The sequence below is a fragment of the Suricata suricatta genome, chromosome X, assembly GCF_006229205.1.
Source record: "Suricata suricatta isolate VVHF042 chromosome X, meerkat_22Aug2017_6uvM2_HiC, whole genome shotgun sequence".
NCBI classification, from domain to species: domain Eukaryota; kingdom Metazoa; phylum Chordata; class Mammalia; order Carnivora; family Herpestidae; genus Suricata; species Suricata suricatta.
This window is the reverse complement of record NC_043717.1, coordinates 16,394,270-16,418,271: the sequence shown is the minus strand read 5'-3', so window position 1 is coordinate 16,418,271 and position 24,002 is coordinate 16,394,270. Positions and strand designations below refer to the sequence as shown.

Here is a 24,002-nt window from a genome sequence, read left to right as displayed (position 1 = left end):
AATTTCACAAACAAATTTTCAAAAGCATACAAGATTAATCCATATGCTGCTGAGATGAGGCACAATAAAGAAGCATTACGGAGATAATCTATGGCTAAAATGATGGTGTATGACTTATGATTAAGCTTCATTACCTGCAGAGCAAGGGGCTTCCATCTCATATTTTTCAGTAAAGCTGGTGCTGAGGTAAGCATGCTCTGAGGTCGCTTTTTCAAAGTTAAGATAACACCACTCGGGTCCTCTCGTAGTGCATTCACCAAATTTTTCAACTGCCACCCCACCTGGTAACCAGCAAAATCATTACAATAAAATTGAGGTACAGTATTCAAAGATTTAATGTTCTCCCCCTTTAATAAGATTAGTAAAAAAAAAAAAAAGAAAATCACATAACTGGTGTACCATCCTATCAATTTTCAGGAGATATATACTCAAAAAAGAAATTTTATCTCTGAATTGGTTAACCAACCATGTTATTGCATTAGAGTCCATGTTATTTATTATGAGATAACATAATGGACATTTACCATGTCAAAGGAGAGACTAAAACAGTATTCTACCAATGGAGTGATTTTAGAGTTTAAAAAATTATGTCATTATTAATGCTGTGCAAGGTCTAGATCCAAGCTGTTCTCACAAGTACAACTTAAATATCCACAAGGACTTGACAATGTCCTGAGCTTGCAAGCTATACTACATGCTTTCTCATCACCATCTTTTAGAGACATGTGATACAAGTGTCTCTAAATTAGACTGACTTTATACTACAATTAGCTGGTAGTGACAAACCAAGGCAACATTCTGATGCATGGAAGACAGCATCAGTAAAAGTAACCTTTTCCTATGCTACAAGGATAGGATAAAAAATGACAATGTAACACTACTCCCATACTGCAGCTATTGGAAATGTGTTCCAAACAACCCTATAAATTTAAAATATAATGTGCTGAATTTAATGAAGCCATTCTATTTGAATATAACCTCAAAACATAATGTATAATTAAACCAAGTATTGATAAATGTCCTGAAACCTGGCTCGACTGTTACCTGTGTTAAATTACTTTACTTGTCTTCCTTTTAAGCTTTTAAACATAGAATAATTTGTTGGTTTGCTTCAAGATGGACTAGTTATGCAGTTATCAGGTAAATGAAATCCTCTAACTATGCTTTAAAGAAACATATTACAAATAGCTATTATTCCAAGATTTAAAAAAACACACTTCACACTTAGAAGAGAGAACGTTTTATCCCAATTTTAATGGATTAGAAATTTCCAGGATGTTCTATAAATACAGTGACTCAAAATTTATCCTGGATTATAAGCAGGATTTATTTAGCAAATCGTCTGAACAGTACTGTAGTTTTTCCTAGGCACCCAAGTGCAAGGGAATGGGTGCCTTTGCCTGTTATTCATTATGTTTTTTGCCAGGAAGATAATGATCAAGCTGAAAAGAATAAGCACTTCCACCAAAAGAATCACAGATCCTGAGACTATGAGGAAGAGGTACTCTGGTTGGCAGCCACTGTAGGATAATGGGTGAGTCTGGTTTATCTAATGAGTGGTCATTCATTTAAGTAACCTCTTTTGCAGGTGAATGGAGTGATGGTGAAGAGAAAAAGGACAAAGAAGAAGTGAGATGTTACAATGCTTAAAAACTCAGGGGTCTCAGATAGTAATCAAAATGGTTACTATGATATTTGCCTAACACGAATAAGAGGCTGCCAGTTAAAAAAAACATATTAATGCATATAACTAAAGTGATGAAACTGGTCAAATGTCTCCCACTACATATAAGTGAGAATTATTATGTGCCCAAAGGTATATTACATTGAATCTGATTCTTCTGATAGCTAAATAGTGTCTCTATAGCCGTTTCAATAAGCCAAGAGTCACAGCAAAGCGAATTCGAATCTAAGTGTTCATTTTACTTGCCAAAAAAATATGTGAGCAGATTTTTTTAGTTTAAAGTTTGCAGGGAGAAAACATACTGTTTATACAAAGAGTTTATGAGCAACTTATTAATAATAGCCACATTTCATCATTTATTTTTTCAAATAATTACTAACTGTACTAAAGCAGTCAATATGATGGCCATATTTTTCTTTCAGCATATGTATTCTCAACAATGAATTACACATTTCTTTCTGTTAAAAATTTTTTATGTTTTTTACTTTGTTTTTGAGAGACAGAGACAGCACGAGCAGGGGAGGGTTAGAGAGAGAGGGAGACACAGAATCTGAAATAGGCTTCAGGCTCTGAGCTAGCTGTCAACACAGAGCCTGATGCATGGCTCAAACCCATGAACCATGAGATCATGACCTGAGCCGAAGCCAGACACTTAACCGACTGAGTCACCCAGGTGCCCCTTAAAATTTTTTTTAATGTTTATTTATTTTTGAGAGAGAGACAGAGAACAAAGGGGGAGGGGCAGAGAGAGATGGAGACAGAGAATTTAAAGCCGCCTCCAGGCTGTGAGCTGTCAGCACAGAGCCCAATGTGGGACTGTATTCCACAAACTGTGAGATCTCGACCTGACCCAAAGTCGGCTGCTTAACTGACTGAGCCACCCAGGTGCCCCATTAATTACACACTTTTATCCATCAATTTCTTTTCGTTTTTTTTATATGATCATGGTGACTAGTTGAAAATTTCTAAGGCTAGATGGTGCTTTCCTATATCATGTTCACTGCAATTTGACTCATTCTGTTCTTTTACACTTTCTCAATGTTCTCTTTGAATATGCAATTCTCCAAAATAAAATTGTTTTTCCATGAGAAATTGGAATTGCTTTTTGATGGGAAAGTAATAATTTGGTTAGAGTTTAATTTTATAGCTGAATATTATTTAGTGGCAGAAAAGTACATAATTTTACTATTTTTTTCAGTTTTCTGCCCCCCCCAACTTTTTATTTAAATTCCAGTTAGTTAACATACAGAGCAATATTAGTTTCAGGTGTAGAATTCAGTGATTTATTACTTATATACAACACACATTTTCTATTTTCTTAATCAGCCTTCCCATTCTCACTGACATAACATTAGTAATATTTTAAACAAAAGTAAACAAATATCCATGAATACTCATGTAAAGTATGTATCTTGACTTCCCATTTCTACTTCCACTACCAAAAGGAAATGATTTGGACAAGAGCAGAGATGAATATGCAACCTGTGTGTCTTTGTACTGTTAAACCCAATCAAAAGTTGTACATTATGCAAATGTCCATTAGTAAGGGATATATAAATTGTTGTGTGGAAAAAAAAAGTCCCAAAATAGCAAAGGTAACTCATCTCTACTTTTGTAAAAAAATTTTAAATATAGAAAACATAGAGATATATACAACACCATTAACAGTGGTTATGTTAAATGGAAGTAAGGACTACAATATATATTTTCCTCTTTATACTTTTATTTCCTGAACTTTTAGCAATAAACACAAGTTATTATTATAAACAACAAAATCAACAAAATAAATGGACTTAGTCTATGAATATAATATTCCAGTTAGAAAATCACAAATTTTATGAATTACTTAATGAGGACTATTGGTTATGGAGGACAATTTCCACAAAAAGTAAAGAACTAGAAAGACAACACTATTTTAAAAAAAATAAAAGGTGGTGATGAGGTAATCATGTCTGCTGTTAATTATATTTTAAGATGAGTAGCAAAAAAAATATTACTCAGCAGTGCTTAAGAAGTCAAGAGTTGTATTATCTGTTGATTTTTGATTCAATAAATGATTTCAGTAGGTACTTAATTGTTAAGTCAGGTTCACATGTTATTTACTGAATAGGAATGAAACTGGCTAAGTAATTCACAGCCTATGTGTGACAGTTTTCTCAATAACAGAGGTAGGCTACAGCTGTATCAGTCCCATCCAGTGCTTGTACACTCCTAAACAGGAACTAGATCTTTCATCTCTCATTCAAATAGTCCTTTTCTTTAGACCTATCTCAAACTCTCTAACTTGGTTCATTTCTTCATTAGTTTCTGTCTTATCTACTACATACAATTCTTAAAAATTGTACCCATTTATCGAATTGTACCATATTCTATTGAAGAGCAAATAAGACATGGCACTAAAGTTCTGGGGAAAATGATGCCCAGCTTTGGTTTGATGATATCCTAACATATCTTTATCCATATAATAAAGTGTAGTGATTTCGTAAAATTAATTTATTTTTCTTTATTTATGTTTGAGATACTTATGGTTGAGTGATTATAGGTGGAATGATAAAAAGAGGCAAGGATGTGAGTTACAACTTCAAGAAATTTGGGAGCCCCTATGTTGGGAGCTAAAGATAATGGTACACATATGTGAAAGTAATGAAAACATTCATTTTTCAACATTAGTTTTCCATTTTCTCATTTGTTTCTGGCTATAGTTTTAAAATATCATGTGACAGACCTGAGAAACCACGTAAAGATATAAAAGCAATTTTAAAAAATGATTGTATTCTTTACGTCGGCTGCAACAAAAGCCTTTCTGTATGTGGAGATAGATAGAGAGAGCTTCGAAGGAGGATGAAGGGATCCTAGTGGTGGCTGACACAAGAGACTAATCCGCTAATATGGAAAGGAATTAAACACGGTACAAAATTTTCAGAGATAATTGGTTAAGTATGCATATGAAGAAAAACATTCCAATAAAGACATCCAAAACAGAATCAGCTGACTCATGAAATACTGAGCTCAACACCATTAGATAGGTTTCAATATTCTTGCAGAGGCTAAATGATTACAATAGATTTCCAAAGCCACGAAACTTCAACTCTAATGCTCAGAATGGATAGGAAAATGAAACAGATGAAATAACAACAGATTAAGTCGTGGTATATTCTCTCATTGCTTGTTCTCTATCTTTTCTTCCTCTTTACAACCAATAAATGTAGGTGTTTACCCTAGGCTAAGTATTAGTTGCCTAATACTACATGCAGTCTTCTTACAATGATCTCTTCTCTTCTCAGAGCTTCCATTAACAACTTTGTGTATATGACTCTCAAACCTAATCATCGCTGCTTCCTCGAAGAATTCTAATGACATACTTACAAGAGTTCATCTCATCCATACTAACAGCTACTGAATAATCAAGCAACAATAATTCACTATGCTATATTCTTCATATCTATATTACACTGCTTTTATTTATATTTTCATTCTTAACAGCTCTATGAGGTGAACTATTAAATCATTTCACATGTGAAGAAACTGAAGCAAAAAGAGATTTTCTCAACCACTATTACATATATGGCTAAGTGGCAAAGTCTGAATTCATATTCAAGTAGTTTGATTCAAAAGCACAAAGCATTACAAGAGGAAGCATGCCCCCCTCCCTAAATATCTCATTGGTAGTTCAAGAATGCAACATTTTGAAAATCAAACTCAGTATCTCCCTGCCCTAATTCAACATGGATAAAAAGTTCCTCATCATCCTCTCAAATTTGGAGTATGGAATTACCTACGACCACTTCCCCTCTTTTTAATCCACACACCGTAAAGAATAGATCATAGAAATTAATGTCTCCTTATTGCCTTAGTTCTGGCTTGCTTTGCCTGATTGCTAGACTTAAAATAGAGTCCTAACTGGTGTTTCTGCTTCTATACTTTTGCAACTCCAAAATACTGCTACAGTGAAAAAGTATTCTTCCCTTCTCTGAAGGCCCAACTAAAGAATCAACTCCTCAAATAGCTCCTTTGTCAATATGGCCATAGCTGTTTAGTACTTCCCTTTCCTGTGGTTCTCAGACTTCATAATGTGTTAGAATCATCTGGAAAGCTTGTTAAAGCACATTGCTGTATTTAACTCTCAGTTTTTGATCCAGTAGGTCTGAAGTGGAATCCTAGAATTGCATTTTTTTATAGTTCCTAAGTGGTGCTGATAGTACTGGCCTGGGAACCACATTTTGTGAACTGCTGTACTACACGATGATCCTCTTCCGGAATATTGTAGGTGCTTAATGTTTTAAGATTAACTATAATAAATTGTCATCAGTTTATTTGTCATATACCTTCCATGGAGCAAGCATGCAATGGTGTGTACATGAGCCTGAGCCTTGATAAAGAGCATAATGAGCAAGGGGAGAGAGAAGCAGGTGAACAAATACTTACAACAAAGGAAGAGAAAAATCACAATATAGGGTGAATAGAAGGTGCAATGGGAGTCCCCAAAAGGGGCGGCATCTAACCCATCCTTGAGGGTTCAGGAAAAGCTTCCTATTAGCATAAGCTGAATTTTTAGGAGTTTAACACGTTAAGATGATGTAGAGTTTGAGGGAGTGAATAAATGCGTGAGAAAAAGTATCACTGGTTTGAACAACTTTCAGTTATATATGGGTGGAGGAGGTGGTGGATTTAAGTAAACTCTCCTCAAACACTGCTTTCTTCAGCCAGGTTATTGCAAAAACCCTCTTCCTTCTCCTTATAATTTTTCTCCCACGTATAAAATCTTACCTATCCATAATGGCTCATAGTAAATGCAGTATTCATCATAAAGCCCATGAAGCCTCTTAACATCTAGAATCATATTTTCCTCATGTGAATTTCATAGCACACTGTATTTCTCTAGTGGCATTTTTTCACACACTGCCTCTTATTAAAGTTATATATATTTCCTCATTCCCTTCCTCTCCACCTACCCACACAAAACTGGATTTTGAGGGCTTTAAAAAAAACAACAGTCTTATTTGTCTGAATATACATGCAGTCAATAAGGTGCTTTACAAATGGCAAACACTTAATATATTTTAAAAACTCAACTAGTGGTGATATAGTGACAGGAGAATGTAAATATTTTAGAGACAGTTAGGTTCCTTGAAACTCCAATGGGAGTTTAGTTTTGCATGTAAAACCAAGATGTATTGAATTTTTCTCTAAATGAATATACTTGGTGATACCTAAGTTATCAAAGACATTTTTACCTCAAATTACCAAATGAACTTTCTCATAAATGAACATCTGAAAAGAATTAGTATTTGCATCTTGGATACTCCAGACCTAAAGTCATAGTGATGTGATTATGACAAGAAATGTAACAGTGGATAAAGTACGTATTTGTCATAGAAAGATTCTGCTTTATCATACACAATATAGAAACATGTTTAAGAAGGTTTTTTAAAAATCAGTAATGTTTTATAGTGGCTATAAGTAGTCCAAGTTTCTCTTTCTCAACATTAGAATATTTCATTCATATTAAATTTATGGGCTGGAATTAATCTTTTAAAAACCACCATATGCATCTTATACAAATTATGTATTATTATCAGTTATAGATAGTATATTTTTCACATGTTGAACTACTAATATTATCTTACTGACTGGCAAAGGTAGTACAAGCCAGTGTCTCTAAGCAATGGCAAGTCACATCACTTACTAGTTTAGATGTAATCCCCAACTTGCACACTGAAATGTATTTTACATACAACACAAACAGGATTTAAAATTTCCCAAGAAAGACTTTAAGGTATCCCAAGTGTTAAAAGCCAGAGGTTCTGCTTTCTTGTAGATGGGGCGTGTAATTGCTTTGATCAGGCTTTAGCAGACACCAGGGGTTCCTTGGGTGAAGGGCAACATAAGTGGCAGGTCCTTGGACAATGAGTTGCCCAGATTAGGTGCATAAGAGGCTTTGGGGTTGGTGCTGAAGAGATGAGTGGCTTCCTTTCCTCTTGGTAGAGGGAAGAAGTAGTCTCTGATCCCTTTAGTACATGCCCTAGCCTATCTGATTCCCAAACACTTGGTGGTGAATTATTTGACCAATACATGAAAATAATCTTTACGCTATAGTTCCAAGAAGCTAAAGTTAAAATAAGCATAAAGGTAAGAATTTGGGCCTATCAACCCAGAACTTCTTTACCTTTGTCACAGCTGTATTTGGAATTACAAGAAAGCATCTCTATACCTAGACAGGGAGATAGGACATTTCTTTAACTATTTTTAAAGTTATTATCCTTCACAAGACAAAGTAACAGATTCATTAACATTTACACATGCTCCTATATACACACATACTCTCACAAGATGTAATGTGTAAATTATACCTCTTCACAAATGAGATCTCGAAGAGATTTGAGGTGTGCCTATATGAATGTCTGATGACATGAGCTATGCTATACCCAAATGTCCTGCTCTTTTTAAAAGTAGTGAAAAGACTTAACTCAATACCCAGTCCACCACACTGAAACTAACAATACTCTGTCTTTACCAAATCTTTTGTTGCTGAGATATTTATTATAATGTTCTATTTCTTTGCATTACTAAAAAGTTATTGAAGTAACTTGAAATAAATCTTAGTATTGTTATTTTTACAAACATTAGTTTAGGAAAGGTAATCTTGAAAAAATATAAAAGGAACAAGCATTTGAAAAGAAGGAATATTGGAATTAAAAGTTTAACTTTTATTAGTGGAAAAACTCCACAATTTTACATCTTTATTCATTGAACCACGTTTCATCTCATATCCTCCTTAACTTTACAAGTCACTTATCTAGTGAAATAAGATGATGTCAAGGCATCTGTTTTTTATGCGGCTTAATTTTACTGTAAAAATTGGACCATGTTGAGTTGCTCACAATTTGATTTACATGTACATTTTAGTACTTAATATTTTCATGTGAATTTTGCAGATAGTTGTATATACAGTGTGTGTACTATATTTAAAGAGAAAGCACAGAGAACACAATTTCTCACTGCAACAGAATTAACAAGCAGTCCAAGACGGAAAGCCAACTTGAGGACTACAATAAACTCGTACTTTTACCTACTGCATACCACCGTCCTGGAGACCTTTTCTCCATAACCAACAAGTTCTGAGAGCTGTATCAATATTTCTTGGTTGGCTCATGGGGAAGCTCACAGGAGGAAGAAAACAGTCATTTTTTTCCTTTAGGTTTTACAAATCACCCACATATTTTTCACCAAAAGTGATAGATTTACATATCTTGTTACTTGCATAATTTCCCGTTACTATCATGTATACTAACTGCAGGCTTTCTGTCAATGGTGTCTTTGCTTCTGTGTCAGGCTTATTTAAAAACTGTGGGTACAGTTTAGCATCTTGAGCATATCGCTCTCTTTCCCTTCTTCAATTTCTATATGGTATTTGGTGAGATTGTGGTCTCTGAAGGCCAAAGGTATATTTTGGGGGATTAATGGTTTATGTTTGTATATGTTGTAGAAAATGGAATCAAAGCCAATGTTATTTTTATTTCATTCCAAAACATAAAACTGAGTGAATCTGAAAGCCTCTGCTAGGGAAATATGGAGGAGGAAGACAAATCACATTCACTTGGGGGGTGAATAATACCACAGAACCTCATTCACCCCAAATCAATAACGTATTTTAAGAGAACCATAATAATATAGGCTTTAACTAAAAATTTAAAATATATTACATGAGTCAAATTTTAAAAAATTTTGTGCTTACATATTAAGAATTACATATGATTACATTTCAGCCACTCCTTCCTATATCTCATTTTTTTTCCTCCTGTAAGGATGTTGGAAATAATGCATTTTAAAATAAAGAGTCTTAGTCAAGAAAACTAAGGGATGAAACAGAGCATTGTTACTAAAAATCTATAGCTCCTACTTATAAGAATTCTGAGAAGGAATAAGAAAAACATCTGTACTTATGAAAAATTTGCTTAAATTTAATTTAGGAATCCAAATGGAAAAAATAATTAAAAGTAACCAAACTCCTACTTTCAAAAAATAACATGCTTAAAAATGTACAACTTTTGCTATGAATCATGTTTATAATATCATTTACTGTTAGACATGTAAGAAAGACATGTTTACTTGAAAATATAAACAAACAGTGTGATATCTATATGAATCAAGCAAAACCAAAGCATGTGTATATATGCATATATATAGCTAAATAAACAGCATTCTAAATCTTTAATAATAAAAAATTTAGTTTAAAAACTTCCATAATGGCTATAAATACTTTCACTGCTGCAGGTATCTTTAGAAATCATTTTGTTAGAAACCCAATAACTCAGACAAAAAAGATAACTCAATGTCAGCTCCAAATAGGGCCATAGTGAACTTTCTTAGCCATTTGTTCCAATTAAAAAAAAATCTTTATTGCCCAGTATTAGGGTAGTAAGATGAGAGAAATGTAAAAGTAATCAGTGGTTACATTACCTAAAATTTTAGCCACTAGGCTGACCAGAATATTAATTTAGTGGACGAAGCCTGTTTTTGAATCCTAGGGCTAAGTAACCTAAAAAAGAATTTAAGATCATTATAATTATCTTTTGAATTTCCTATTTTGTGATGCTCTAATGTGTTTCCCTTTAATGCAATAATTTTTATCTTTATCAGACAGTTAAAAGTCTACTAATTGCACACCCTTGTTATAGACAGTGAATCAGGCAGTTGTGACTGACTGACTTTTGCCTTTTTGCTAGGGGTAGGAAACGAGCTGCAGTTATTGATACTTAGTAAGCCTAGTAGGTAAGAACATCAGTCAATAGATAAATCTGAAACATACAAATAATCACTTATTAAAATCTTCTCTTAAAATTGCATGTAAACTAACGACATCATATTAACTGGTTGTTGATAACAAAAGATATATATTACTAATAAAAACAAATTTTTAAGAGCAATTATGTTTTCCTGGTGAAGCTCAGAAAAAAATAAGTCAGGATGTAGAAAATAGGAAGAAAAAATAAATTGGTTAACAAGAAGTTACCATTATTAAGGCATCATACAAATTATCTCCTATATATAAAGACTTAATATAATAAATTCCAGTTGGTAATAGAAAACTCATAAAATATTATATTAGGTAATAAAGTAATAAATTGATTTCTCTAGGCAAAATAAAATATATCATATAGCTCATATCAATATGTGGAGCTCCACAACCAGTTTCCACACATTCTCATCAAATCTACAATGTTTAGTGCCAAAAAGAAGAAAAAAATCTGTTATAACTTCATAAACTACCTACTATATAAGGTGAAATCTGAAAGAAAATATTACTATGAGTAACTAAAATCTATGATGCACTGTTTCCTTTAATTTGGTAAATGACTCTTGATGATTTTTTTCCCTTACAAAAGAGAACATTCAGTTCCTGTTTTAAAATACCAATTTCTTACAATCCTAATGGAGTTATTTTATGGTATTATCATAATCATTCATCAAGCAATATGTGAAACACCATGCTAATATATTCAATCTCTGTATTCTAGCAATATCTTGTGTTTACAGGAATAAGATGTGAGGTGCATCAGAAATACTGCCATTTGAGGTCTCAGTTTTCAATATATTGGGCATAAAGAATTATAAGGTAAATACTTTCTCATCTGAAAAGGTCAAACAGAAGAAAATAGGCAAGAATAAAAAATGAACATGATGAAGAATGGAGGAGAAAAAGTCAAGTGAGAAGTGATGAGGATGGCAAAGGAAAGGAGAAGAAAATGGAATTAGAAAAAAAACCCTCAAAATATAAAGACAACAATTTAGTAAATCCAAAGAGGGAGGGGGAGAGAGAGAGAGCGAGCGAGCACATCTGGTGTCAGTAAATACCATGGTATTGATTTCACTGACTATGCCACTCTTTCTTGTGGAAGTCCAGGGGCTAGGCGATAGGGTGAGAGGAAGGGGAAGGGGAAGCTTGGCCATAATTGGTCACCACATTCTGCATCCATTCTTCATATGCTGGCTTCCCTTTTAAACAATACTCTCCTGTTGTTATGGGGTTGAAGGAACAAAAGGTGAGGATAGAGTCAAAAATGAGAGACTAAAGGTGAGAATAAGAGAGAATAAGGGAGACACCTTTGAGAATAATACAAATGAAATTAAAATGACCTTTCTAGGTGACTCAATAGTTCTTTAATACGTTCTTCCCCCAGCCCCACTGCCACCATCTACAAGTCTGTTTGAGCAATATTTACCATTTAAGGAGTAACAAAGACCACTAGCTCATAGAATTCATCTCCCATTTCTCACTAATCAATGTCCAACATCCTGGCTATTTACTGCAGTCTATCTTTTTTACTATCCCAACCTAGTTATTTCCCATCCAAATAGCCTTTATAGCCACATATATTAAACCATTTCTTGCCAGAATGTAGTCAACAGGTTCCAGAAGACCTTTCAAAATAATAGTGAATATGTTTAAATATTTACACAAAATAAAAGGAAATTTTCCAAATGCTGGATTCAACCACCACATACCCCCCTCCTTTTAACTGATATTCCTAAGAAGAAAATACTTGTTTTTAGTATGGATAGAGTCTTTAAAACACTTACACACCAAAAACAGTATTAACATAAAATTTAACAAACTCATTAGGAATATGCCCAAGTAGATTTAATAACTACAGATAGTCTCATCAGCCAAAAAAAAAAAAACCAAAAAAAAAAAAAAAAAAAACGTGTTAAGAGTGCATCATGAGGGCAGAGTTGCTGGTTCAAACTATGCCGAGGTATCTCCCAGAGAGAGGGATGTAGTGGCAGATGAAGTGGAAAAACTCTTGGGAGATTCCAGCAGCTTTGAGGAGTTGGATCTTCACTGGCGGGGAAGACATGCAATAGGACTCAGTCTGCTTTGCTTGGATGTTCATGATTTTTTCTTCCTCCTACCTGGCAGCCACAGTTTCTCAGCCACAGAAGTATGTTGATTTGAAAAGCTTAAAAGCCATTTATAATAAAGAATATAGCAATATGAAAAAGGACATAAAACTTCCAGTTTCATTTCAAATAAGAAAATATACTTTTTTTTTTAAAAAAAGGAGCAAACTAGAAAACACATACACCTAATTGGATATCTTGAAAACATACCATACTAGCAATTTCAAAAAATAGTATTTGAATTCATCTGTGAGTTATCCAACTTTCTAAGATCCTTAGGTAAAAATTTCAAATTGCTTTTCCATGTGTTTTAAAATAAGAAAAGTTGTCAGATTTTATATTGTACATTACTATCTTTAGCAGTAGAAAATTTTAGAACTACAGAAAAATACTAACTGAGCTAATAACATTCAAAATATAAGATTGAACATTACTCTTCATTACTAGGTTAAATTGTTTTAGAACAATATTGGCAATATCTCACTATTCTGGTCAATCACTGGATTAAAAAATAATATTAAATAAGTATTTCTAATGCTTTAGGTCATATCTTAACATAATTATTATATCATAATCAACCCCAAATATCTCTGGGGATAGAAGGGACATTTGTGGACTACAAATAATTTATACCTGTTTCAATGAATTTATCTACCTACCAAATGTTTTATAGTAACAAAACCCAGATAATTTCCATTTCATCACCTCTGTATATTATCTATTAAGAAGTTAAAAGCAATGTATAGAACAAAAAGGAGGCAACAGCAAGAGAGGGCAGACTAGGTTGCATTTAATACAATGCACCATTTTTACATAAATATGCCTCTCATTTGAATGCAAAGAAGAAAATTTGGTAATTGGTCATATTATTAAGGAAGGCTACTTTCAGGGAATTCTACATATTCTCCTGTCAGGGAATGTCTCTGCTATTATCCAAAATCAATTTATAGGCTCCAGTAGCAGTTTGCCAAGAAAAATGACTCCAATTGGCTCAATAGCTGTTGTAGGTAAAAGAGAGAAAGGGAGGTTGGAAAGTTAATTTTTATTGAGCTCTTAATGTGTGCCTGGCATTGTGACAGGTGTTTACATATCTAGTGGAAAGAAAGGAGTGAGTAAAGTTAAATTTCTCTTGCCCTTGGCCCCTGCTTAATCTCTCACTGAATCCTGAATGTTACTTACATGATCCTTAGAATTCTTCACCTTATGTTTGATAATTTTATAATTTGAGTTTTGGGAGGGAGTATAATAAAACTGAAGACCTTGGAGTCTGGGAGCTTTGAGTTGCAGGCGCGTTAAACATTCTGAGTCTCAATTTCCACAAACATCTTCTTTGTATAATTATTTTAAGTAGCAAGTGACATAAAATATGTGAAGTACTTAACATGATGCTTCGCACACTGTAAGAACTCAGTAAGTGTTGGCTATGGTTATTATTATTATTATTATGATTCACTTGAAGCCGTAAGTCAGTTTCAGAGCAAAAACTGGAAGCAAGTTCCCCCAACCATCATTCTGTGTCATTTTCAATATTTTAGAATATTCCTGTGATGCAATGATGTATTTACACATTTTCACAGTATTTATGCATCACCAATCCATGTAGATTTCATTAGTTCACTTGAAGTCTTATTTGTAAACATTGGAATCTTTGCTCCACAAAATGTATCCTTTAAATAATTTTATTTTTCATTAGAGACTAATTTCTATCCTCTTAGGAGTGACCAACTCGATATTGGTCCAACTATTGAACAGATGTCACGTTTGTTAAGGTCACGTTGCAAGAATGGACGCACCATGAACATTATAATAGGGAGAAGTTGTCTGTCTACTGAAGTAGCTGCCTTATCCCACTGCCCCAATCGTCAGCCAAGGGGACAAGAATCTTTAGTTAGGACAACCACTTTGTATAGATTCTAGTAATGACAACGTTCTCATTATCAAAATTGTCATAGTGTGGAAAGGCTTTGCTGATTACCAAAATTCTTCCTTAATTAATATTAACCTTACACCTATATGTTTAATTTTTTAAACCTTTATTAACGTTTTTTCACTTAGCGAATTCATTGAAGAAACAGCATAAGTTTGACTATCAGTGTTCAGGAGTCTCTCCACAATATCACAAAGTTCTTGGTTCACTCAAAGCCAAAAATGGAATGGCTTCTGCCTCGACATTAGAATCAGTGAGAAAGATTGGAGTTTTTCACGCCAGTCTTCTTATCCCCACAATATAGCCTTTCCTTTTAAAAGTTTCTTCTATGACTAGAATAGGCAAAAACAAATTTAGTTAAAAGGTACAATAGGAAATAATTATTCATTCTAAAGGATTAGTGAGGTATAAGTAGAATATTTAGCACAAAAACATATTTTTCCAAATGAAGTTTATTATATTAATAATTATTATTTTAACTTCATTTGTTTTAAAAATACAATTTATTTTGGCAGATATAGAAGAAATAAATCAAATGAGACAGAAAACAAACCAAAGTGAAAAATCACATGATGTTCATTTTCTAAACCTGACGTTAAGAAAAATGGCCCTTGAAAGTCTACCAGTGACACAAAAGTGCCACTGTCAAGATCTCAGCCTAGAAAGGGATTCACCAGGTTCACAGAGCAAGAAAATTTTAGGAACTTATTTAGTTAAGTGCAACAGCTTTAAAACAAAAACTGTAGTCTTCTTCTTGGAAATGAACTGCCAATTTAGCTATTAATGTTAAAATTTTAAAAGTTGATATTTAAAATAAACCAGTCTATCACACACTTCAGTGAACAAATCAATGTTAAAGTAGGTGAATGCATGCATGCTGTTACAAAACATACCTACTAGGTAATTCAACAGTTTGTAAAGTAAAACTTAGAAGTTGTATCAAGAATAGGTTGAATTGTATGCATTATCACTTTAATTTGTATCTCAAAATTATTATCTCAGTTCATGGGGTATATAATATTATCCCATACTTGTCCATGTAGAAAGGCCTATCTAACCTCAGCCAACACCAATATTTCCAAGCCTTATATTAAAACCATTAAAAAAAACCACTATGCCTTACCTTCTATCAAATAAGAATATTCATTCATCTATCTTAAGAAAGACTGTTTAATCATTTTGTACACAAACAGGTGTTTCATTTCAATTGGTATCCATTTAAAGCTTTAGCAAATATTTATATTAGCTCCTCCCATTGACTCATAAAGTAATTATACATACCACAGTCTGATGGTTAACTTGAATCACTTCATCGCCAGCATGGATTTTCTTGCACCGATCTGCAGGTGACTAAATAATATAATGGAAATGATAAAAAACATAAATTTTATCAGTCATTTCCTTTCCCTGGAAATACTATAGTAAGTTTACATTTTTAAGTTAGACCAAGAGTTCAATTATCTTCTTCAAAAAAATTAAACTAATGCAAATGACTGCACGTGTTTAATATATTTGTATTCTATAGATAACTAACAATTGAAAATTAAAATCACTTTAAAAGTGATTCCCAGTTTATTTTTATTCATTTCCAATTTCCAATTATTTCACAACAAAGAGGTCTTGAAATAATATTAACCTCAATTCAAATTCTGAAATTCATAAAAGAATTATCTGTCATTGGCCAGAATTCAAGAGAAGATGATATCAGAGAAATCCAGTTACTCAAGTAATAGTACAAGTATACTCTTAAGAGGGCAGTTCATCTAGAATATTAACTCAACCCTAAGAATGGTATCATAACCCAAAAAATGTATTTTTTTCATAGCACCTTTAGGAGGTAGGCTTATTACCAAATCAGACAAGTACCATGCAATAATTCTGAAAAGTTTGCAAATCATTATTGTAACAGAGCTGTAACTATACTCAGTTCTTGTGCTATCTGACTCACAACTGATCTTTTTAAAAGAGAGTACAGAAGAAAAACATCAAACCAATGGCTTTAGTCATGGTGTAAAAGAAAATGATAGTTGGCATATATAATTGAAAGAAACTGAACCAATTTCTTTCACACACAGGTAGAAAAGGGAGTAATATAAATTATAGACTTTTAGTGTTAAATGGGACCCTAGAGATCATTTTGTCCAAGCTTCTCATTTTACCTATGAGAAAATTAAGAAACTAGGACAGAGCAAAGCAAAGTAACTGAACTACTTTAGTGAGCAGCTCTTTACTAAGACTCAACACAGATCTCCTAATGATAAATGACTAAGAGTAACAGAAATTATGAAATATTTTCAAGAAAAAAGAATTAAATGATGAGCCATTAATATATGATTCATTACTGAACTACTCACACAATCAATCTTTCTGTGATCACTCTCCCATTTATCAAATATTATTGAGTAATTAATATGAGCCATACCTAGTGTTTAACTTTTTTATAGACTCTAGACAATATAGAGATGAATTCCTATCAATTTCTTCAAGATACAGTTCTAAAAATGTTTAAACACTTATTTATTTTTGAGAGACAGAGAGAGACAGATCATGAGCAGGGGAGGGGCAGAGAGAGAGGGTCACAAAGAATCCTAAGCAGGCTCCAGGCTCTGAGCTGTCAGCACAGAGCCCGATGCGGGGCTCAAACCTATGAACTGTGAGATTAGGACCTGAGCCAAAGTCAGATACTCAACTGACTGAGCCACCCAGGCACCCCTTCAAGATAGTTCTAAATTAACTTTTCTGTGATTCCATCTCTGGTTTCACTTGGCAGCATTTATGATTCTTTCCTTTGTCTGTCTATGTAAATTTCACTACCCATTTACATACCTAAACCCCTAGTCGCATTCCTTAGGAACAGTAGGCTAGGTTAGTTTAAAAATTCTTTCAATACCTAGACCCATGCCTGAACACAGTAGACATGAAGCAAAAGTTTGTTATAAGAACAAATGAATAAATCATCAGTGGAATGTACAAATAAATGAGAATGATCAATCAGTGACAGGAGTATAGTTTACAGTATCTCACTGTAATTTAAAATTTTTGAATGGTTGACAATATGCATATAACTGATATTTCTGATCCCATATAACTCATATTTAATACCAAATATGAAACCAGTATAGGAATCTGACTACAATGCTATAATGTATTTCACTATTCTCAAGAAACCAAAAGAAACGAATAGAAAAAAAAACCAAGTAATTAAAGTAAAAAGTGAATTAGATGAAGAGAATATTGATTTTTTTCAAAAAAGAAAATGCCGGTATGATATTGGGATTTATCATAATTTGAGATTAACTAACTGCCTCAATCTTTGAAGGAACACAGCATAAATATGCAATTATTCAGAATTTCTAAAAGGAAAACAATTCATAGCTCAGCACCTACTTAAGAGTAAGATGGAAATCTGGGACAATCAAATACGGGAATAATGATTTGTTACACTATTCAAATCTATTATACTGGTAATGTTCAGGCCCAACACGATCATTTCACTTTTCTGTAGCTCTTTATAGCACAGTCTTACACATTTGTTAACTTATATGATTTTCATATCAACTTAGGTATGTAGTACAGATAATATTTCCAATTTACAGCTGAAGAAACTAAAGCAATGATAGGGTAAGTGACTTGCCAAAAACTACACTGCCATTAAGATGCAGACTAATTGTAGAACATAGGTCTAGGGACTCTGACCCATGGCTTACAGAGGTTCTCAAATCTGAGCATGTCTGAGAATCACCTGTTAAAACATACTTTCTTAATAAGAAATTTCTGATTCAGTAGTTCTAGGGTGGGTTGTGAGAATGTGTATCTCTAACAAGTTGCTAAGGGAAGGTGATACTGCCAATCCTGAGAGGGACCTTACTGTGAAAACTGGTAAGCTATACCACGCTGTCTCTCCACTGAATTAAGCTGAATTATTATGCAGTATTCAGAAAGCCTGAATTACCTGATGTTTCTTTCTTATATAAATTTCTTAATATAACTAAACTATTTGACATATGGAAGTGGATTCTTTTAGATGTCACAATAACGTCATAAACCAGAAAATACTTAACAAAGGCAAATATCTGGCTGTGAACAGAAAACATCTGATTTTTTTCCTAAGTAACCAGTTATTCTAAACTAAATGAAATGACTGAAATTCTCCTTAAACCAGTGCTTACTAACAATGTGTCTTTTTTTAGTTTTTTTTCTCCTAATCTGTTCATGTCCTCTGAAGTCAACCTCAATTATGTGCGATAAGTAAGTTGTTAAACAATAAAAAGAAACACACACCAAAATCTGAAACGTTAAAATACTTACATTTTCTGTAGTTCCAGTAATTACATGGAGCCCATCATATGTTGATTTAATATACATACCCTAAGAAAAAGACAGCATTAGAAAAAAGAAGTGAAGTGACTGGAATATTGGAATATTCAAGTATATTATAACCTCATTTATTAAAAAAACTATATCCTATCAAAATTGCTACATGCCCCACAAATCCCTATTCAATAATGATGTCTTTAAACTACTAAAAATTTCCTAACTGAATATTCTGGTTTCTAAAGTTTGCCTGAAGAAGCCTGTATTCAATTTAATCAAGTAACTACTTGATAAGTAAATTTCCTGTGAAACTTACGAAATGTAGCATGGTAATTCAATATCCTGAAGAAAGAACACACTTCACTCCCCCAATGATTCTTACTATTTGTTCTGTGGCAAAGTAAAAGTTATAATGGGAAATTCAAGTACTGGTTATTAGCTTATTGTACTTGAAACACATTACACAATAAAAAGTAGGTTTCTACATGGGCATTTCAACTACAAATAACTAGAGACAGAAGAGTAATAGAATACTGTTAATGTAAACTTTTTTCTCCAGCTCAGATATTTCCTGCCTTTATTTTTATTGATGAAGTTTAACAATTTTATCCAAACACTTCTATATCAATAATTAAGAGGTAGTGTGTGGCAAGTATTCTTTCTAATAAAGAAGGGGAGATTCCATTTTTCCTTAAAAATTTTTAATGTTTATTTATTTTTGAGAGAGAGAAACAGAGCATAAGTTGCGGAGGTACAGAGAGAGAGTGAGGCACAAAATCTGAGTTGCCAGCACAGAGCCCAATGGCCCAATGAGGGCCTTGAACTCATGAACCATGAGATCATGAGCCGAAGTCGGATGCTTTAAGTGACTGAGCCACCCAGGCAATCCTCCATTTTCCATTTAAATGACGCCATTTTATGAGTGCTTGGGTAGCTCAATCAGTTAAGTGTCAAACCTGATTTCAGCTTGAGTCATCATGGTCTCAAAGTTGGTGGGATCCATCCCCATATGGAGCCTCTTGAAACTCTCTCGCTCTGCCCCTCCCTTCACTTGTACACACTCTCTCTCAAACATTAAAAAAATAAAATGTTCTATTACAGTTTAAAGATTATCGGGGCGCCTGGGTGGCTCAGTCGGTTGAGCGGCCGGCTTCGCCTCAGGTCAGATCTCACGTTTGTGGGTTCGAGCCCCACGTCACGCTCTGTGCAGACAGCTAGCTCAGAGCCTGGAGCCTGCTTCTGATTCTCTGTCTCCCTCTCTCTCTGACCCTCCCCCTCTCATGCTCTGTCTCTCTCTGTATCAAAAATAAATAAAACATTAAAAAAAATAAAAAAAAGATTATCTAGATATCTTGAAACTGTGTAAACTGTAAGAGCAAACAATCTTGAAATTGTTTTTCAACAATTCCAAATTATGGATAGTGATAGAAATTGAAGGGAAAAAATATCAGAAGAAAATATTCATGTTCTAAATAGGGGCACCTGGGTGGCTCAGTCGGTTAAATGCCCACCTCTTGGTTTTGGCTTGGGTCATGGTCTCACAGTTCATGGGTTTGAGCCCTATGTCCAGGTCCTTGCTGATGGTGCAGAGCCTGCTTGGGATGCTCTGCCTCTCTCCATCTCTCTCTCTCTCTCTCTGATCCTCCCCTTCTCTCTCTCTCAAAATAAATAAATAAACTTAAAACAAAATTAAATATTAAAATATTTTTATTTAACCAAATTAAAAAATATAATTCAGTGAATGGCCTTTTGTCCTCTCTAAGGAAGATTCTGCTACTTTTCTCTTTGGGAAAATAGTTACCTACAGTTTTACTTATACAAATGCTTTGCATTTCAAAATATTGATTTCAAAAATAAAAAATATGAATTTTAATGAACTTCAAGTAAAATATCATGGACTTAATAATAACCAACACTATTATTTCAGAAAAGCACTTATTTTAGCACTCATGTAGACAGTTACTATAATGTTAACTTGTATTAGTTTAATTTTTTTGAAGAAGATAATTGAAGTCATGATCTAATTTAAAGATGTGAACTTACTGTAGCATTTCCAGGGAAAGGAAATGACTGACAAAATTTATGTTTTTTATCATTTCCATTATGTTATTTAGTCACCTGTGGATCGGTGCAAGAAAATCCATGCTGGCAATGAAGTGATTCAAGTTAACCATCAGACTGTGGTATGTATAATTACCTTATGAGTCAATGGGAGGAGCTAATATAAATATTTGCTAAAGCTTTAAATGAATACTAATTGAAATGAAACACCTGTTTGTGTACAAAATGAGCAGCTTTTCTTAAGATAGATGAGTGAATATTCTTATTTGATAGAAGGTAAGGCATACTTTTTTCTTTAATGGTTTTAATATAAGGCTTGAAGATATTGGTGTTGGCTGAGGTTAGATAGGCCTTTCTACATGAACAGGTATGGGACTGTTATAAGTGTGTTCTATTTTACAATAGTCTACGTGGTATAAACTATCATTATTTCCATTTTAGAGATAAGGAAATTGAGGTACAGAGAAGCTATGGAGCGTGTCCAAGGTCGTGAAGGCACCAGACAACATTCTCAACCACTAGGCTCCTGATTTATTGATTTATTAACAAGAGAGTTGTGCGCACCTTCACTTTTCTTATTATAACATATTTGGCAATTGTAGTTATTAAAGTCAAACATTAACTGTTTAACATGTACTCTAAAGACTTAAGACCTCTTTTGCACACCTGTACTATGTGCAATCTGGTCATAAAGAGTAACTGGGTTTGATATTTTACAAACTTATTTTATTTACCTATCTCTTCTGAAAATGGTAAGCAGAAGTTGACTATGTTTCTACACTCCTTTCAATATTGTGCATTACTAATTATGAATTAAGATGTCTGACAAGAGCTCTAAATAATTTCATTAATGGTTAGGTCATAGAGAAAATCTAATATCCTAAGATAAATGTTTGGAAAAGGCAGTATAGTCATGGAGAAAATAAAAACTCATGGACATACTCTAGTTGTGCCTCTGGAAATAAAATTTTGTGCAATTATTATACAAACTAGGAACTTCAAAACTGGCAATAATAAGCTAACTCAGGTATCTGTTATTTATAGGAAAAAGCTCTCATCACAATTTATATATAACTAAATGTTATGTTAATTTTTTCAGAAGGATAAAAATATATCTTTTTTTTCTTTTTTCATTTTTAATTATTTTTAATGTTTATTTTTGAGAGAGAGAGAGAATGCACACAGGCAGGGGAGGGGCCGAGAGAGAGGGGGACAGAGGATCTAAAGCAGGCTCCATGCTGACAGCTGAGAGCCCAAGGCGGTGCCCAAACTCATGAACTGAGATCATGAGCTGAGCCAAAGCTGAAAGCTTAACTGACTGAGCCACCCAGTGTCCCCAAATATGTTTTGAAAATGCTTAAATAAAGAAAGATCTAGCTATGCATACAAAATTTAATTTTAGCAACTTCATGGAAGCAATAGGATAGAAGTAAAGCACATTTTAAAACTGCCACAAAGAATGAAAATATTATTTTATGCAATATTTTCATTTCAAACCTTAATACACCATTTGTTGTAATTGCTTTTAATAATCAAAACTACTTCATTGTTTTTATTTCCCTTTGGGCATAGTAATGAGAAAAATGGCCAAAGAAGTCAGGTGCCCAAAGAAAGTAAAAGAAGCAAGTTGCTTGAATGAGTTTCCAATTAATCATCTTCCAAATAATGAAGAGTCCACAGAAATACATCTGATCACTTGTTCACCTCTCAGAAAGGGTCAAATAGCAGGAGGACATGTAATTCAAATGGCTCTATTTCTGGAACAGAGACAAATCTGGTCTTCCATTTCATCAAAACCTTCATTCTTCCTTCTTTTTTTTTTTCTTTAAAAAAATCAATTAATTAATTCTGGAGCTGACTCGAATAGTTCCCTCTCTCCTGCTTAGCTTGCCAAAGTGACATTTGCTTCACTGAGTCTCCAAATGTCAACCAACGGGAGACAAAGCAACCTCACAGTCAAGTCAACGGAGTAGGGCATATTTGAGGATAATCCGAGTGTCTAATAGCAAAAGGACACTCTGAGGCCATGTGGTTTCCCCAAAGACGTACCCCAAGCCCTTCATCTCTATCCAACTCATCTCTTGGTTGTGATCTAGTCTCAATACGTTTCAATAGCTCTCATTTTCTCTCTTTTAATTTTCTGCTAATCATTGTTGTTTATGAACATTTTAGAAGCTACTTTCATGTTTTAATCATAACTAAGTACGTTCCCCATCATTCTATATAATGCTTAGAACTCTCAAAACTAAGAAATCATAGGGGATTTGATTAACTAGGTAGAAAGTTGATGAACAATTTATCCAGTTTATCAGTGGAAGAACCAAGTGGTTACCTTTTGCCTATGAAAGATATTGTTTTGAAGCTGGCAAAAAACCTTCTGCAGATGTTTTAAGCTAATTACATTAATTTAAGCTAATTAAAAAAGTACATACTAAATGTTACTGTAATGCCTAGAATTCGGGAGTCCCCCAGAAATGAACCACCAGAGCCCAGAGTCAAAGCCAAAAAGCAAGGGTTGTTTATTGCAGGTTCGAACCCAGGCCTCTGCTCACTCCAAGCTGGTGGAACGGAGAGAGCCAGAGAGCCCTGAACAAAGGTGGGGTAGGACTTTTATGAGTTTGGGAAGGGGGAGTTACAGGAAATTACGACATAGGTACAGTGATCCAATTATTATACAATATTATTGACAGCAGGTTTAACCATTCACATTGTCTAGAGTACTTGTTACTTTTGGCGGGACCCAATCACAACATTTAGAGTACTGACCAATCACAGAGTGGGCCCAGGACCCTCATGTAGGGCGTGACTAGTCTTAACCTCCATCTTTAGGCCCGCCCCCAGAAATGTTAATGGTGTTAGCTGGCCTTCAAGGTCAGAGGGGAAACCCGAATTATATCTGCATCCTTACATTACCAAAATTCTGAAACCTATTTATTTCAAATGTGACTGACTAAACTTGATTAATGGTGAATGATTTTTTAAAAATTAAATTTTTAAAATTTTTTAATGTTTAATTTTGAGAGAGAGAGCATGAGCAGGGGAGGGACAGAAAGAAAGGGAGACACAGAATTCGAGGTTGGCTGGGATCCAGGCTCTGAGCTATCAGCAGAGAAT

At 33.8% G+C, this 24,002-nt stretch overlaps 1 protein-coding gene across 6 annotated transcripts in view; it reads right to left on the bottom strand.

Moving 5' to 3' along the window:
- Positions 1–24,002, bottom strand: part of CNKSR2 (connector enhancer of kinase suppressor of Ras 2) — a 289,714-nt gene that overhangs the window by 116,495 nt on the left and 149,217 nt on the right. For 3 of the 6 annotated variants that reach the window (XM_029930402.1, XM_029930398.1, XM_029930399.1), the window contains exons 7-9: positions 18,822–18,881; positions 15,795–15,863; positions 135–281 (exon numbers count right to left, since the gene is read on the bottom strand). In XM_029930402.1, coding sequence (XP_029786262.1) covers positions 135–281; positions 15,795–15,863; positions 18,822–18,881 — 276 coding nt within the window. The remainder of the gene's footprint in view (positions 1–134; positions 282–15,794; positions 15,864–18,821; positions 18,882–24,002) is intronic. The other 3 variants (XM_029930400.1, XM_029930401.1, XM_029930403.1) reach the window with 2 other exon arrangements.